The 18,110-nt window shown below is 39.5% G+C and overlaps 1 protein-coding gene across 1 annotated transcript; it reads left to right on the top strand.

The window, feature by feature from the left end:
- Positions 1-4,733: 4,733 nt before the first annotated feature.
- On the top strand, positions 4,734-5,516 carry LOC149921124 (uncharacterized). The gene has a single exon (XM_090163932.1). It carries the CDS (start codon positions 4,734-4,736, stop codon positions 5,514-5,516), a length of 783 nt encoding a protein of 260 aa, XP_090020058.1.
- The last annotated feature ends 12,594 nt before the right edge of the window (positions 5,517-18,110 follow it).

Below are 18,110 nucleotides of genomic sequence, written 5' to 3' on the forward strand. Positions count from 1 at the left end.
ATTTCAAATGCGAGATGTACCTGTAAGAATGGTCGACATGAAAACTGTCAACACATTGCAGGAGTGGCTCTCTATCTAGAAACTGAGAGCGATTCAGCAAAAACATTTTCCCATTTCCCTTGTCGCAAGAAAAAGAAACCTATAACGATTCACTCGAAGAGTTGTACGAGATATGGAAAGACGTTAACTGCCCACTTACAGAAGTATTAAAATTTGAAGTTCGTGATGAAATTGAAATAAATTGTAAATCTGCATTGAATGATATGGTGAATTTGGTCCTCACAAATGAAGAAAGGAACGAAATCAGAACAGTTTGTCTAGCATTTGAAGAATCATTAAAAGAAAGAAGAATTTACCAAAGCTATAAATCAGTTTTAAACCCTAGAAACAAAATTTGTCTCGTAAAAGAATTTGATATTCAAAATTTAAATGACAAAGAAGCTAAATTTTATCAAGAAAATGTCCAAAAAAATTCACCGAATGAAATTGAAAATATTTGCTATTTAACAAAGAACCAATCTAAAGATTCCTCCGGAACGTGGTTAAAAGAAAGAAATTTTTTAATCTCAGGCAGTAAAGCACACCGAATTAGAACGAGCTGATTTTGATAAATTAACGAACTCTCTTGCAAATGCAAAATCTGTGCAAATTTCCGGAATGAAATACGGTATTGACACCGAGCCTACTGCCCGTTTAGTTTATAAGGAAGCACCGGATTCTGTTCTGATAGTGCCAGGAACATTCATAAGTCCCTCCCAAAATTGGCTAAGTTGCAGTCTGGATGGAGTATTGGTTTTAATAGAAATAAAATGCCCAAGTAGCCTGAAAGATAAGCCAATTTTTCAATCCTGATGGTACGTCAAATTTGGCCTACGTTGTATTTAACTCATCATCTCTTCCAAGTTTAAAAGCTAGTCACGAATATTTTACACAAGTTCAAGTTTCCGTATATGTCACCGGACTGAGCGTATGCCATTTCTTTATTAACACCCCTGTTGAAAATTTAAGAATTGTAGTTGAGAGAGACGAGTAATATAACCCCAAAGCTTGAAGACTTTTATTTTAAATACCTACTTGGAAATAGCTAAATATCCTTATTTTTATTTTATAATTTTATAAATGAAATATGTAAATGTTGTAATTTTATAAATTAAATATGTAAATATTCTAATTGTATAAATTAAATATGTAAATATTCTAATTTTATAAATTAAGTATGTAAATTTGAATTTTTGACAAATTTTATTTTGCCGATTTAAGAAGTAAGTAAAGTTATTTATAAATTAAATATGTAAATAGTCTAATTTGATAAATTAAGTATGTAAATTTGAATTTTTGACAAATTTTATTTTGCTGCTTTAAGAAGTAAGTAAGTTATTTCGATTGGTTTATTATTGGTGCATGGTTACCGTGCTTGAAGATTGGCTAATACAGCTGCTGCGTGCACTATTTAATCAATACATGGCAACAGTGTCCTAGGAACAAAATGAAGAACCTTGTAAATCTTCATTCTTTGTATGCTTCTTTCTTCTCTCATCCATAAACTGCAACCTTGTACCTCTTCGTGCTGGAAGGGAGTAACAGGTGGAGGGGTAACCCATCATGCTGGTAAACTAAGGCTCTGCTTCTGCCTTAAGCTAAGGTGTAAGGTATCGTGCTGAGGGCTGAATGGTACCGGGGAACCGGAAACAGGCGAAACCCCGTTGTAACTAGCCTTCAACCCGGGAGGAGGACTACCGGGTGGTGACCTCTCACTTTCCTCCATATTCGTGGGATCATTTATGAACTCAAAACAAAACAAAACCAAAAAAAGTAACCAAGGGTCTACTTCCAGCAGTACCCGGCTTGATGGAGGGTCTCGGTCATCTTCGGATGTTACCTGACCCTCAAAAACGTCGATACGCCATGCACGCCGCGAGGCCGCAACGATCGCTAAGAAGGAGGTTCAGTCATCCTCGGGTGAAAAAGTAACCCCTTCATTTAAGAGGCTCAGGTCGGAGGATTCGAATCCTTCGCCTGGGTCTTCTCAATCTGCGACCAAAAAGGCTAAGGAGTGTCCAACTCCTATGTCCTATAGTGATGCAATAGGGTTGCTTAAGGTGGCCATTGTAAAAGATGGTTTCCAAACAACCTTATCACAGAGGAGGAGACGGGCGCCATCCAGTGTGGGATTCTGGAGAAAGTTGATGGGACACCTTCGGGTGAGCCTCTACCTCTCATCAGGAATTTCCACGTGGTGGGAGGTGCCATCACATATCTCTGTGGGGCAGCCCCAACCGGGGACTGGTTAAGGAAGGCCTTTGACCAGAATGACAGTGTTTTGGAGGGGACGAAACTCTTAGTAATAAAGGCTAGTGAACTACCGAAACCGGTCAAGGTTGCCTTCAGGACTAAGGGTGTCTGGACGAAGAATCCAGAAGTCCTTCTAATGAGGCTGCAACTCTATAACAACAGGCTCATAACGAGCCGTTGGAAAGTGGTCACCTCTGTTTGTGACAAGAACTTCATTCGGTGGATTTTCCAGATGGATGAATGTTCTGTTGCAGTTTTAAAGGAGGCAGGATTTTCTGCCTATACAGGGGTGGATAGGGGGACTTTTCAAGTCCTTAAAAATCCTAACACCCCAGCACAGCCTGAAAAGGTGGCAGATGACTCTGTAACTGAGATGTCGGATTTTGATCTGGCAGGAGAACTGGTTGATATCACCCTGGGCTCCGTGTCGGACATTTCCGACATCACGGTGGTAGAGGACACCTCCACCGGTGAAGAAGGGTCTGTCCAATCCACAGGGGCATAAGGTGAAGATGCGAGTAGTTCTGCTGGTGATGGAGGTAGGGTCAGTCCAGCACCAACACCGGTAACTGTGGTTGGACAGGAAGGTGATACAGATTTATCTGGATCACTGTAAGGCAGATTCGGGAGTTCTCTGTCGTAGGTTTGTTGTGGAGGGCTTAGACGTGGCCCTCATACAGAAGCCTTGGATTCATAATGGAAGAAGATACGAAGGGGTATTCATGCTCTTCCTCTTTCATTATGCCAATCTAGGGACACTGCCACCATAAAAATCTTATCTTCATTAGCTGATGGAGAAGACGAATTAATGATGGCTTCTGGCTATTTTCCCTATGATGCCTTGTCCCCTCCATCACAGGAGGTTGCCAATCTGGTGAACCACTGTGAGAGACTGGGCAAGAAGTTTGTCATTGGGTGCGATGCCAATGCTCACCACGTTTCATGGGGCAGCAGTGACTGCAACCAACGCGGTGATGACTTAATGGAATATCTGGTTAGTACTAATCTTCAAATTCTTAATAAACGCAATATACCAACTTTTGTTACAAGTAACAGGAGTGAGGTTATTGACTTAACTCTGTGCACAGAAAATGTATTACACTCTGTGACACAATGGCATGTATGTTTTTCTGTTTTGGTCAAACATCCCCAGGTAGTTACCGAAATACGCAATCCTAGATCAACCAATTGGCCTAGGTATAGGGAAGATATTGATCTTCATTTTCGGGGATGTGGCTCTAGGCTATCCTTGGTGCTGGAGCTCGAAATGGCTGTTGATCACATGCAACAGTCCATAATCGACTCCTACCAACAAAACTTTCCTGCAAAATCTACCAACCAGCCAAGGTTAGTTCCTTGGTGGAACAATGAGATTGGTTGACTTCGCAAAACTACTCGTAAGCTTTTTAATAGAGCTAAGAGGACTGGTGATTGGTCAGCCTATAAGCTGGCCCTCACTTCCTATCATAAGGCCATCCGAGAACCCAAACAGGCTCCCTAGAGGGATTTTTGTGAGAGTATCTCTGATATCCCCACTACAGCCAAACTAATGAAAATTATGGCTCATGACAATACAAAACATCTGGATACTATTAAGTTGAAGGATGACACATATGCTGGAGGTTCACTTTCCAGATTCTAAAGTTCCTGACACAGATGACTCTTATCATCTTCCTCTTCGGTTCAAAAGGTAGATTTGGATGTGGCAAAACAAGTTGTCACTCACTCCAAGCTTATGTGGGCTATGAAGTCATTTAAGCCCTAGAAGGCTTCTGGTCTGGATGGGATCTCACCCATCTTGTTGCAGCAGGGAATATATATTATCTCTCCTGTGTTGTGCAGAATCAACAGGGCCTGTTTTGCTCTTGGGCATGTACCGACCACCGAGCTCCTGGAAGCATTCAAAGGTTTTTCCTAAACCCAGTTATCTCGAGGCTAAGGCATTTAGACCAATCAGTCTACCTTCATTTCTCCTAAATGTTTTGGATAAATTAGTTGATAGATATATTAGAGAGGAGGTTCTTAGTGTTTCACCCCTCTCAAATGCTCAGTATGCCTATCAAAAGGGCAAATCTACTTAAACTACCCTTCATGGCATAATTAATTGCCTTGAAAGTGCAATTGAGTTCAAAGAAATTGCCTTAGCTGTTTTTCTGGACATCGAGGCTGCTAAACGTTTTGGTAACAATGACACGTTGTGTCTTTGAATCGACTCTGTGTTGACTGATCGGGTCCCGACGGCTTCCCTGGTTGGCGAATCGCTGAGGTTCACCACCAGCCGGGGCTGCCCCCAGGGGGGGTGTTCTTTCACCCCTGCTGTGGTGCCTGGTTGTGGACGAATTCTTGGTGAGGCTAAACAGGGATGGCTGTCGCGGCTTTGGTTACGCTGACGATGTCGCAGTGATAATTACTGGGAAGGTCCCAGGAACCATTTCGGTTAGATGAGGAAAGCTCTCATCTCTGTTGAATGGTGGTGCAGGGATGTTGACCTCACCGTCAATCCTGACAAGACGAGCCTGATTCCTTTCACTCGGAGGAAGGTACAGGACTTGTTCAATGTTATTTCTTTCTTTGGGACCATGTTGGTCAAATTAATTGAGTTAAAATACCTCGGTGTTATTCTCGACAGTAAACTAACATGGAAGCCACATCTTGATCTCGGTATCAGGAAGGCAAAAATGTTATTCTGTAGCAAGTCTTGGGGTCTTAGCCCAAAGGTTGTGTATTGGATCTATACCATGATAATCAGGTCGACGTATGCAGCCGTGGTTTGGTGGTCGAGGGTAGTGCTTAAGTCAGTTCAGGCTGAACTACGCACTGTGCAAAGGCTGGCCTGTGTCAGCATTACAGGAGCTATGAGAACGGCCCCAAGCGTTTCTCTGGAGGTGCTCCTGAATATTCTACCGCTTCATCTTTATATAGAGGAAGTTGCAATCATGAGTGAATATCGGTTACTGCATTATGGTTGGTGGAGGCCTACTAATTGGGAGTACAGCCACACCAAATTGTTTCGGCCATATTCTGGGCACTTACCGACCTTATTGATGGGATCTGACAACATGGCTGCAAAGTTACACTTTGAAAAGCAGTTTAGTGTTTACTTTCCAAGTCGTTTAGACTGGTCTGGTGACACGGTGTTTGGAACCAAGGGCGAAATTGTTTGGTTCACGGATGGCTCCAAGACTCACTCAGGGGCGGGTGCTGGAGTTTATTGTCAGACTTAGAAGTTTGGCTTCTCTGAGAGCCTTGGTGTTTTTGCTACGGTTTTTCAGGCTGAGATTTCAGCCATTCTACTTCTGTGTAGACTTCTGTCTTAAGAAGAAGTATCGGGGCAAGACTATTAAGATTTTATCGGACAGTCAGGCTGCCTTTAGGCTCTTAATCAGTTTAGTATTACTTCTAAGCTCGTTCTTAGCTGTTTGGATCTCCTTTTGGAACTGGACACCCATAATAGGGTTCAACTATATTGGGTGCCTGGTCATAAGGGCCATCATGGCAATGAGATGGCCGACATTCTGGCCAAGGAGTGTGCGGAGGCTAGGTTCTTTAGTGCTGAACGTGCTATTCCAATACCAAATGGCCTGGTTCACAGCCATGTGCATGGCGCTATGACTGAAAGGCAGGTCAGGCTTTGTGTTGAGACTGAAGGTCAGAAGCAGGCCAAGGAGTTTATTCCTGGGCCTTCTATGAATAGAGCAACTGAGTTGCTTTCGTTCTCTAAGAGTAGTATAAGGATGGTTACGGGCCTACTTTTAGGTCACTGCCAGTTTAATAGACATCTGAATCTGATTGGTATCAGTGAGAGTCCTTTGTGCAGGGCATGCCTTGCAGAGGAGGAAACTTCCTCTCATGTCCTTTGTGTCTGTGATTCTTATGCGGCTCAAAGGTTTGAGTACTTTGGTATGCTTCGGTTGGAAACGAGCGATCTTTCCAACATCCCGGCGAAGCAAATCCTGCGCTTCGTTTCTGAGACTGGGCTTTTCCATGTTTAATTGGCTGGGGCTGCACAATGGACCTCTGGTCGAAGTGCTAGGTTTGGTATAACCCAACCACCCAACTTTTACTAATAAATAAAAAAATAATCATGCTTCTTTCTACGTGTATCCTCACTGAGACTATTTCGTAAGTTGTTCGTACTTCGGAACGCGTAAACTGAGATTCTTTTGATTTAGAGAACGGAGGCAATACTAAGGTACCCCCTCCTTCCGTAACTTGTGTGGTTATTTGGGGAAAACCTTTATCCACCATTATTTCATCACCCGGCTCGATTAAATTAAGGTAAAGTATTTTGATTAGAAATTGTGACGAGATCCGGGGGCAACGAATTCCAGTCGTGGATAACATCAAATGCAAAATAGTTGAGACGGTGGGAGATGAGAACACGCGATTTGTTTAATTTAAATTATGTATGGGAGGAGTTAACAGAAAAAAAATCAGGGAAGTTAAGAGGTAAATCATTGTAATAGAAGTCATGAACAACAACACGCATACCATCAATGACGTCTCCATCCGCGTCTTGCGTGCAAATAATTTTACCACCAAGCAGTGGCGTACTGATGTAAATCGTCTAAATTTTAAATTAGGTACTGAGTTTCCCTCCGGTTTAAATGATAAGTTGATTTTTAGGTAGTTCATTTTCCCTGTTAGGGGTTTCGCTTACGTTCATCCCAGTGGCATGTTTTTCCCACTAGCGTTCGACATTGTTACGTTTTCGTCTCTTTCGGTCGGCAGTGGTTTTTTGGTCGCTGGTTTGGAGTTTTTTTAGAAAGTATTTGATGTTTTTTGTCTCCCATTTTTTTGTTATTTGCCGTCCCCCTTCGGTTTTCCCCGTTCCCTTTTTTCATCAAACTTATTGTGAACATCTTCCTTTTTGACAGCCCTTACGGTAGCGCGTCTGACTCCAGATCCCTAGGCCACGTGTTCGCATCACATCTTAGCCGGTTCTTTTTTCTTCTAGTAATTACTATATTTATCCACGATTTAATTAAATTAATCATATTAAAAACAATTAAATAATGATTTAAACAATTAAATAATGATTTAAACAATTAAATAAGCATTTAAACAATTACATAATGATTTACACAATTAAATAATGACTTAAACAATCACATAATGATTTACACAATTAAATAAGGATTTAAACAATTAAATAAGGATTTAAACAATTAAATAAAGATTTAAACAATTAAATAGTGATTCAAATGCTTAAATAATGACTTAAACGAATAAATATTGACTTAAACAATTAAATATTGACTTAAACAATTAAATATTGACTTAAACAATTAAATATTGACTTAAACAATTAAATATTGACTTAAACAATTAAATATTGACTTAAACAATTAAATATTGACTTAAACAATTAAATATTGACTTAAACAATTAAATATTGACTTAAACAATTAAATATTGACTTAAACAATTAAATATTGACTTAAACAATTAAATATTGACTTAAACAATTAAATATTGACTTAAACAATTAAATATTGACTTAAACAATTAAATATTGAATTAAACAATTAAATATTGAATTAAACAATTTAATATGGACTTAAACAATTTAATATTGACTTAAACAATTTGATATTGACTTAAACAATTGGATATTGACTTAAACAATTTGATATTGACTTAAACAATTTGATATTGACTTAAACAATTTGATATTGACTTAAACAATTTGATATTGACTTAAACAATTTGATATTGACTTAAACAATTTGATATTGACTTAAACAATTTAATATTGACTTAAACAATTTAATATTGACTTAAACAATTTAATATTGACTTAAATAATTTAATATTGACCTAAACAATTAAATAATGACTTAAACTAGTACGATACAAATTAAAAATCGCCAACTGAGAGATTTTGACCCCAGCTATAATTATCGTTTACGAAATAGTAATAGGAAGTTACATAGACGATATTAGTGTAGGGAGCTGTTGGCTTGCGTGGCATGAAGGGCTTGCAACTACCCTCTTTCGCTATTTAAAAGTCGCTAGATGACTTGGGCCTAGGGTGGTGCCTTGGGTATTGGCTTAGCTGATTACTATATTAAAATGAAAGTAACTTTTCTTTCGAACCCCACCTCAAAAATAAGTTTTTGAAATTTTAAATAAAATATGCAAATACATTTTTAAAAAGCTTTAGTACATCAAACACTATAAAACAAACACTTATTTCGCATATTTACGGATAAATTTAAAGTTTGCCAATTTAGGTGTTCATAAAGGGAAAAGTAAAATATGATAATAAGTTAACTGAACTCAGTCAGTGTTGTGCTGCCGGGATATAAAATAGTGGAATAGTGTCATTTTGCTTTTTGGAATCAACCATTTTCTCTTAATAGGGAAGCAAGAGGGTCTTTTGGGAAATTTTACGAGTGGCTTCAGAAATGGTTTAGGTGGATCAAGCACTTGTGAAACACGCTCTGATACTTGCGCAACTTACTGGGCGAAACTCGAGGCGGGTTTTGATTAATATACTTACTTTTAGAAAAAGTTTAATGATCATGGACCTTGGTCATGCGCGTAGGAACGTTTTTAACTAAGAAGGGTACAGTTTTAATTTGGAATTTCGCACCCCAATTAAATTATTTAAAAAATAAGCTTTTTGGGCCCTTTCCAATTAAGAGGTTTTCATTGTACCATAGCCAACTAAAGATAAACAGTTCACGATATGAAAAAATTTAAGAGGGCAACTTAGCGTTTTTACGAACACCCATAAATGGCGACCATATGGGGTTTGAATTTGAATTTTAAAAGTATGGTAGTTTCAATGTCTATATTATTATATTTCTATTTTTTTAACATTTTTTAACATTATTATTAATTTAATATTATCAGGAAACTATAGAGGTATACACTTGGAATGTCTAAGGTTCCATTGGGACGGTGATACGAAAGCGCGTCGAGAAAAAGGCGGGGCTTAACTACGTCAAGTGTAACACGACATTTCAAATTCATTGGCTCGAGGTTTGACGCTAAAAGAATGCGTCGTCATGGTAACAAATAGGGGATCTTCCCGCGCAAAAAAGGTTTATAAAACAATGGATTTAAAAACCTCGATTTGTTATCGTACTTAATATTTTGAAGTAATTATAATTTTCTTTGCGAAAGAAGTGCGGTGATAATAAATTTGAGGTATTTGTATGGTTATAAAAGAGATAATCAGGTAAGCTAATAATATAATAACCATGACCAGGCTTAATGACGAGTTTTCGTCGAATGAGGGTAGCGAGGCGCGAGAGTTTTTCTCGTGAGTTTTCCCGCTTTAAGACACGCCCATTTCTACGAGCTTCATCACGGCCGTAAAAATCTTCCTTAGACATTCCAAGTGTGTACCTTTATAGTTTCCTGATATTATTTACTATTATTATTATCGTGTCAAAAAGCATGTTTAAAAATTAGTAAGAATATGTTATTTGGAAATTTTATTTAATATAACTTTATTTTGTTTAAAGACTCAGGTACTTTCTTGACAATGGTTTCTTGTTCATTTATATCATTTGCGTAATTATCAAGGATGGTTCTTACATAGTTTGTTATCATTATCTTATACAGGTTTTCATACTCTGACATTTGAAAGCTATCGTTATATAGGGCAATAAAAAGGATTCCAAAATATTTAGGGTGTTTTGTCATGGTAGACATTTTAAAACTGCCATTACAAAATCTGTTACAATAGGCGCTTAAATAAAACATCTTCCCAGAAATTGGCAAGAAGTAATATTTCCGACAGCCAGGACTCGTAAGTTATTATTTATATAGTGCTTATTGAAATATTAGAAAGCTGGAAACTTTCTCGAACGTAACATCGGTTTTTTGCTAAGCCTTAACATGCCAAAAACGTTACCTGGTTAAAAGGAAACACTTGTTGCATACCGTACTGCAAAAGTAATATGTTTAGTTCTAAATGAATGAGTTTTCATCTTTTTCCAAAAGATAATTTTATACGAAATGAATTAACTCTGCTTTCATGAGCAGCTTTAAAATTGCCCGGTATTATAAAAATATTACATATAATTTTAATTATTTATACCATAAGAGGATGATAATAATAACAATATCATATTCTTATACTTAGTTTTAGTAACATTATATATTTTACCTTTGAATATATTATCGAAAATGAACATTAGTATGTTCCTTATACACGTGAGCCGACGCGTTTCTTATCTGATGCAAAATTCTCATGAGGGCAAAAACGCGGCTCCAAATCCATTTGGCTTAAATATGACTTTTTGGCTAGCCATTCTAACCGTTTAACCGACCGACCGGAAATAGCTCCTTCCCAGATGAATTTGGAGAGGGGAGTAGAAACCGAGTATCTTTTATTGAAGCGTCCATTACTAACACATTTATATTTCAATACTACTCGGTCCAAAAAGTTATCGGATAATTTTTTTGGTTGGTAAAACAAGTCGAGGCAAAAAAACAAGTGAAGTTCTCTTCGGCAACTCTGCCAATAAATCCAGCAATCATAGCGAACTGCAGTTTTTCTCACTGTAATTGGGCATGAATCTAAAAAAGGGTAATTATTATTTAGTTATAACAAAAGCTCAGCAACAACAAACTATAGTGATAAAATTGACCTATTACATCAACTTTTTCAATTCGATTGAGTATCATCATTACATTGTCAGGAATTTTTCGGATACATTCTTCCTTTGAGCATTTCCATTTTTCAATTTTCAGGAGATCCTGAATTTCTTTTAAAATTATACTTGAATGGATTATGAGCTGATAATTTTTATCTGCATTGCCATATTTAGACGGCTTGATCAATCCAATTTTCAGATGGCATTTACACAACTCCTTACATCTATGGTATTAATATAGCCTTCCATTTGTCTCACATGGCTAAATAAAATCTTAATGACATCACTAGATGCTATTCTTGTTAAAACATAAAAAAAAACAGAATTTAGAAGAAATTTGACAAACAACACGGTTGATTGTGTAGTTAGGCAAACAGCTTCGTATGTTTCTTCACTGAATATGAATGTTTTGTGGGTGCCATTTTCTTGGATCATTTTTTTAAAATGGATAAATTCTAGCCCAAGCCAATCTAACCGCTCATCATTGATTTCAGAAAGCGATAACGTATTTTCGTTTCTTGTAAAAATTCCTTGCTTCGGGCTACATATATCATTCATTTCGTACCACTTTCATCAGCATCACAAATTCTAAGCCGTGTGATTGTTTTCAATGCCTTGGTAACTTCCGGAGAAAACAGTCTCGCAGCTCTGCCAACATTCATTTTTTCTACATTATTTGGGTACAAATATTTTCGGCTTAGGAATCGGACTATTTTCACTACATTTCCCTTCTGAAGCTCATAAAGTCGTTTCAAAAACTTTGACAAGATGGTCAGCCCAATGAAAGAAAAATCACGATCCAAACACTGATTTCTTAAATTTTTCATTATATGTATTGGGTCAAACGACAAAAGCAGCGTTGTGTTGTTATCTTCAGGGTGAGGTACTTCTGGTTTTAGTTGCCCTTGCCCAAACATTTTGAAACACGCTACATTAGTTTTTGCATTGTCAGTGACTAGTCGTACAACCTTAAATCCAGTCGTTTCAACTTCTTTGATTACATCTAAAGTAAGCTTATGGAGTAATTCTCCGGTTAACTTACCCGTAAAGATGTATGCAACTGGAATTCTATAATCTGATGACAAGCCATGGAAAAGAAAACACAATAAATGTGTTGCGACGCAATCGGTTACCCCAAGTTCCATAGCAGTGGTATCGTTATCTCCAAAAATTAGTCAAGTCGTCGATTGTAGGTATATTTTGAATGAATTGACATTTTATGGTCATTTTCCAATCTCCTGAAGTCTGCATTCAATCTTTCCTTTACTAGGGTAGTAATTCCTGTCTCGCCAGTACTAGCCCCTAAGTATCGCTTCCAAGGTTTTTGGGTGAGGTGAATGTAAGAAAGCCAAATCTCTTGCATATCGATACGAAGATGGAGATTTTTTATTCCATATGCAGCATATTTTAATTGTAGACTTTTGAAACTTTACTTTCTTTTTTCCGAATGACATAATTTGTTAAAAAATAAACTTGGCTTTAATATTTCCATTTCCTCTGACAGTTGTTATTTCAGCAACTTGCTTATTGAAAAATTTCTTCTTAGTGGCCTTGTGTTTTTTAAGTTTTGAAGTTAACGTTAATATTTTCTCTTTCATTTTTGCAATTTTTTCTTGAGTTTCGATATGATACACGTTTGTTTACGGTTATATGTGCAGCGATCCTTTGAGCTTCGGTAACGCAATACTGAAGGTTAGTGCTCGGAATTACGAACAAGATGAATATAGATAAACCGTATAAATTTCGATAATTTGTTTATTGGATAAGAATCCATGAATAAAGTGCACCTACCTTTAACTTTGGATTATCAAACAAATGAATAACGGATAAACGCTTTATCCATTGTCGAAACAGATAGTATCCAATTTATCCGTTTAGATGAGAGCTCATAACATTTTAGGAATGGATAAAATGACGACGGGGGGGTTATCCACAGATACGTATTTACGTATAAAGAACGTGGCGTATAAATAATTTTTTTAACCAAAAACAATTCCAAACTGCAAAATAACTTATCTATCAGATAAGTCTATTTTATAATTTATTCATATTTTTTATCTATTGAACATACAGTTTTGTACCTTTTTTAAGTTACTATCTATTAAATTATGTTTACTTCATTGTTATTTATGGATATTGCAAGATTGTCCACGGATAAAGAACAAAGGTCTCCCATTCTTACATTTTTCGATTCAAGTTGCCAGTTGCAAAATGTTCCCGCCAGATTTGGCTAATTTAAAAGTATGACGCGAAAAATAAAATGTAGGTCCTTGGATAAGAGACAGAATTTTGGGGTATGGGGAATTGTAACTTTTGAAATTTAATTGCTCTTAAACTTTTTCAATAAGTTAATTTCGAGAGTCATTGGGTGAGTTTCGTTTCTCATGTGAAGCGAAGATTTACTACCCCGACGTAAACACGTAGTCTGGTCCGTGACCCGTCGTCTCACCCGCACTCGTCTATGGTTAATGGCATAAGTTAATGATACCTCTAAGTAGACAAATGGCTATGCTGCCTATGGCGGATATGCTTGTCCAAATCGACCTATGTCTCTCCGTACTGCGTATCAAAGTAGCCTTAACATGCACTTGGAACTTCCGAAACTGACGTTTCTTTAATCCCGTTTGGTGCAAGGCTAGCTTGAACTTCCCCAAAAGAGATAAATTTCGGTATTCCCTTAGAAAATTCGTTCCCCCCACAGAGGCAAAAGAACGTTTTTTTTTGCAATTGGTTTATTTATCTCAGCCCAATATAGTTTCATTCTCGACCGCACAGCGGCGCTGGGTCCGAGATATTTTTCAAATCTTTCATTTTCGCGGGAATCGGAGAGACAACATTTGACATCACATTTTCTGGACAAAGATTCCACCTTGAAAAGGCTTATTTGTCTACTTAGAGGTATCATTAACTTATGCTAATGGTTGAGGACGGAACGGAACACGTTTTGACGGAGGGGAAATGAGTCTTAAAAATGACTTCTTAAGGGTAGGATTCCGAAGCGGGCTCGGGGAGGGCCGGGTCGGGTATAAAAAAACCGATTCAATTGGGGGCCCGACTTGTCTCTATACCGTAGCTACGCCACTACATGTAGGCAATCGTGAAGTCAGGTTTTTTAAGTGATTAAATCATTGTACAATTCTTTCCCTCGCCACTTGTCGTTGACCACTATCAAGTAAATACTTACTTCTGTTGATTTAGGATCATTGAAGTGTTCCAGATGCTTCTTTCGAATGTGATATTTGAAATTCCCAGTGCTAAAGCCCGATTTTGCTCCCTCGCTATATGATATGACGTGCTTTGCTTAGTTAAAAAAGGTTTTTAGTTTTTCTCAATATATTACCACTTAGGAAAGTCTTATCAAAAGTTAATTATATTTATCACTCTTCTTATTGAAGAAATTAATTTACACCGCTCGACTCTCGTCTCGAGGCAGTTTTCAATGGGCCTAAGCCCACACGTGACCACCAACACTTTGGAAACATACACCGTGACACTTCACAGTTTAAAACGTTTTGCCTGTATTCTTTGGGGTTTATTCGTGAGCCGTGGGCTTTGAGCGAGAATGCCATTTTAAGTATAATAAGAATAATAAAGTTACTGCGTAGCTGCTACTATAGACACTGCTATAAAATACTAATTATGTGATTATTTACTTTTGTGTATATAGAAGCAAAAGGTTTGGACGGATTTTACACGAGTCAGGGAGGCTCAAAAAGGTTTATCTGGCAAATCTAACCTAGTTCTTTAGCTATAATTGGTTAATTTTAGATTCAAATCCCACTCATTTCACGGTTTTTTACAAACCATTGTCAATAGTGAATGAACTATATATCTTTGATTATATGAAAAGATCAGTTAGAACTGGCTATATTTCGAAACACAATCTTAACGTGGGCTACCTCAGCTAAACTTTGAAAATTGACTTTACGAGTGTTGCTTTAGAAAATATCAAGCCAATAAGACTGAGCATAAGCAGAAATTTTAAAACCAGAGAAGAAATGCATTTTAAGTTCGCAAGTCTTACTTGAAGTAGAGCTATGCTCTATTTGTGAAGTGTTTGGTCTGTTTAGCAAGGAATTTATGTCGGTTGATGCCCAATTTTCCTTTAATTCAAAAGGTACGCGAGACAGCCAGTGCCCAAGTTATGGCACCAAAAACTGTTTGACCTTTTTCTCAACGAACAAAGTTGCATTTTAGGAATTTTTAACGCAAAAATGGCGCCATTCAAGCTATTTTTCCCGGACGACAGAAACATTCGCTACGCCACTGGATTGAGGCATCAGCTTCTATTTAATAACTAAAAATATTTTAAGCAAGGTTAATACAATATTTCCCCACCGTAATGTCTAAGGTCATTTTACAGCTTTGCGCCCGATATAAGTGGCCCGAAATAGAGCCCAAGCCGTAGTCGGGATCCCATCCATTCCCTTGGCATGCCAGTCTGAGTTTGTAGGGTTCCGGCCCGCATTGAAAACAGCCCGTGGGCCTAGTACCGTACACCGGAACCTGTCCATTTATGTTTGTAAGGAACCTGTCCGCACCCACTGTTTTGGTAAAAATTGAAGACCTAAGCCGATACCTGCGCACGTACTATCAACCCGCACTAACTAATATTCCGAAACTCATTTCGGGAAACCATGAATAACTAGCGAGGGGGGACCCGAGCGTATATGTTGTGAGTACAAAACGTCAGCGTTTAAAAATATATTATTTCGCACAGGAACAGTGACACCGTTTCCAAACACTTTCGTCGGCTGATTGTTAAAATGCAAGTTCTGGCGGTGAAGATAAAAAATAGCGAAAGTGAAACTAGGCACGTTTCCTTTTGTGGCGTTTAAAACAAATAAAATTTTTGAAGGAAGGGCTCAAAAAGAGGTTCTATTTCAGTGGCGTAGCACTGATTAGATTTGCCCGTGGCAAATATTTATTTTGGGCCCATATACGTAGGCGCCTGGCAACGACCCCAATATCGCCCCAAGCTTACCCACCTCGCCGGCCGAGACCATCATCAATTCCGTTGCCGGATCGCCGACGTCTTCCGTCAACTCGGATCTTCTACCCGTTTTCCCTGCGTGTCAACCCCGTGTCTCACGCCACCGCCTCCAACTTTCGCCGGAATTCGACGGTTGGGACTCTAGGACCCGCCATAAGCCGCCGCCAAACACTGACACGGCTCACCACAGCATGGCTACCACCGCCGAGATTACCGCGGCCGTTACGCCCGCTCTCAACGCTTTGACTCTGCAACGTAACATACCGAAGTTCGACCCCGATATTCAAGACGTAAACGATTTCGTCGCTCTTTTTGAGCAAAAGACCACCGGCAAATCTGACGCTGATCACGTCACCTTACTACCTTCAGTGTTCCAAGGAAAATCCCTGCAATGGTATTCAACGCAACTCCGTATTACGGCAATCACTCCGCGGACTACCTGGCAAGAATGGAAGGCCGCACTCCTAAGTGAATTTGGCCGCTCTTCTCAGGCCATCTTCAACGACCTACTCGCCCATCGTCAACTTCCTGGAACCGACCCAGTCAAGTATTACCGCGACACCATGACGCTTTGCTCTTTGGCGAATCCCACTATGGCCGACCCGGAAAAAATTAATTTTCTCATCAGAGGTCTCCTCCCTGAGTTCCGGGACAAATTGGTCCTTATGTGCCCAACTACACCCCAGGATTTCCTTGACAAACTGCGTCTGATCAACTCTGTCCCCTCGTCAATGCCGACAGCATCCGGAGTCAACAATGGAAAAATTCTGGAATTACTACACGCTGCAAAATCTACCAGCCCGACTACGACAACGGTCGCACCGGCTATCTATCATACCACCACAGGCGGAGAATATGATTCTCTTCGCCGTGAACTTAACGAAATGCGCCAGGAAGTAAACTATCTTCGGTCATCTTCTCGCCACCGGGAGCCAAGCCCGTCTACCATGTCTTGCTATACTTGTCCACTACGCCTCCTATTGCCAGGAATCGTTTCGTCAACGTAATGATCGCTACGAATCACGTAACCGGGGGGTATCCCCGCATCGTACCGGCTTCTACCGCGACAAAAATCGAAGCCGTCCGACGTTCCAGTCATCCGGAACTTCTGGCTTCAGAAATCGCAGTCCCTCGCCGTATTCTTCGAACACCTCTGATTGGCGCCGTGGGCGCAGTCCGTCACCTCCCTCTACTGACCGGAGTCAACAAAACCAGGGAAACGAGGAACAACGGTGGTAAAAGGAGGTACCTTGCCGTCAGATTCTGCGTATCCTCTCCTCCTCAGTCCATCCCACAAACTAGTCACTTTACCCGCCAACATAGACAACACCAAACTAGAAGTCATTATCGACTTGGGGAGTTCCAAAAATATCATTGACAGCACTATCGCCACGACACTCAAGCTACCAATCCAGTCAGCCGATTCTATCCGCTTACGAGTGGCGGATGGTTCGCTTATCCCTCCGCTGGGACTCACCACTATGAGCGTTCAACTTGGGCGCACTACCTATCAAGTCGAAGCTCTCGTCATCAATAACTTTGAATACGCGCTTTTACTGGGACTTGAATTCTGCAACGACAAGTTGAAATCAGTTTTAAATCTCGTTCCGTGAGGATTTCTTCTCTCTTCCCGACACTCTCTTCGACCACTCCCATCTTGTGCGGAACAGCGCCGATACCACCATACCAGCGGCATACCAAACATCTGGACCACTCATGGTTGAACCTCTCCAGTCAGCTTATCCGAGATTTGGACTACTCATCTGCAAAACACTTGCCACATTTCGCAACGGTCACACTCACGTTCGAGTCGCCAACCCACACCAGAGACCAATCATCATACCCCGGGGAGCCAAACTGGCTCGAGCGCACGAGATCATTGAGACGTATTACCTGAACACGGATGCTCCGCTTTAGGAATCCAGTATCCCAGCCAATTTGGACATAGGCACACAACTTACGTCTGCCCAGTGGGATAGCCTACACGATCTTTTTACCCAGCACTTGGAGGTATTTTCACGTTACGAAGGTGATCTGGGCCAAACGTCACTCATAAAACATCAAATCAACACAGGCGATGCCGCACCAGTACGCTCTCATCCCTACCGGAAATCATTGAAAGAACGCGAGGTCCTCCAGTATATGGTACCAGACATTGAAAGCGTACATTTTTCGCCACGGTCATCTTAGCATTGTTGACATTTGTCATA

This window comes from Leiobunum rupestre, chromosome 11 (genome assembly GCF_980474605.1).
Source record: "Leiobunum rupestre chromosome 11, qqLeiRupe1.1.hap1, whole genome shotgun sequence".
Lineage (NCBI taxonomy): Eukaryota > Metazoa > Arthropoda > Arachnida > Opiliones > Sclerosomatidae > Leiobunum > Leiobunum rupestre.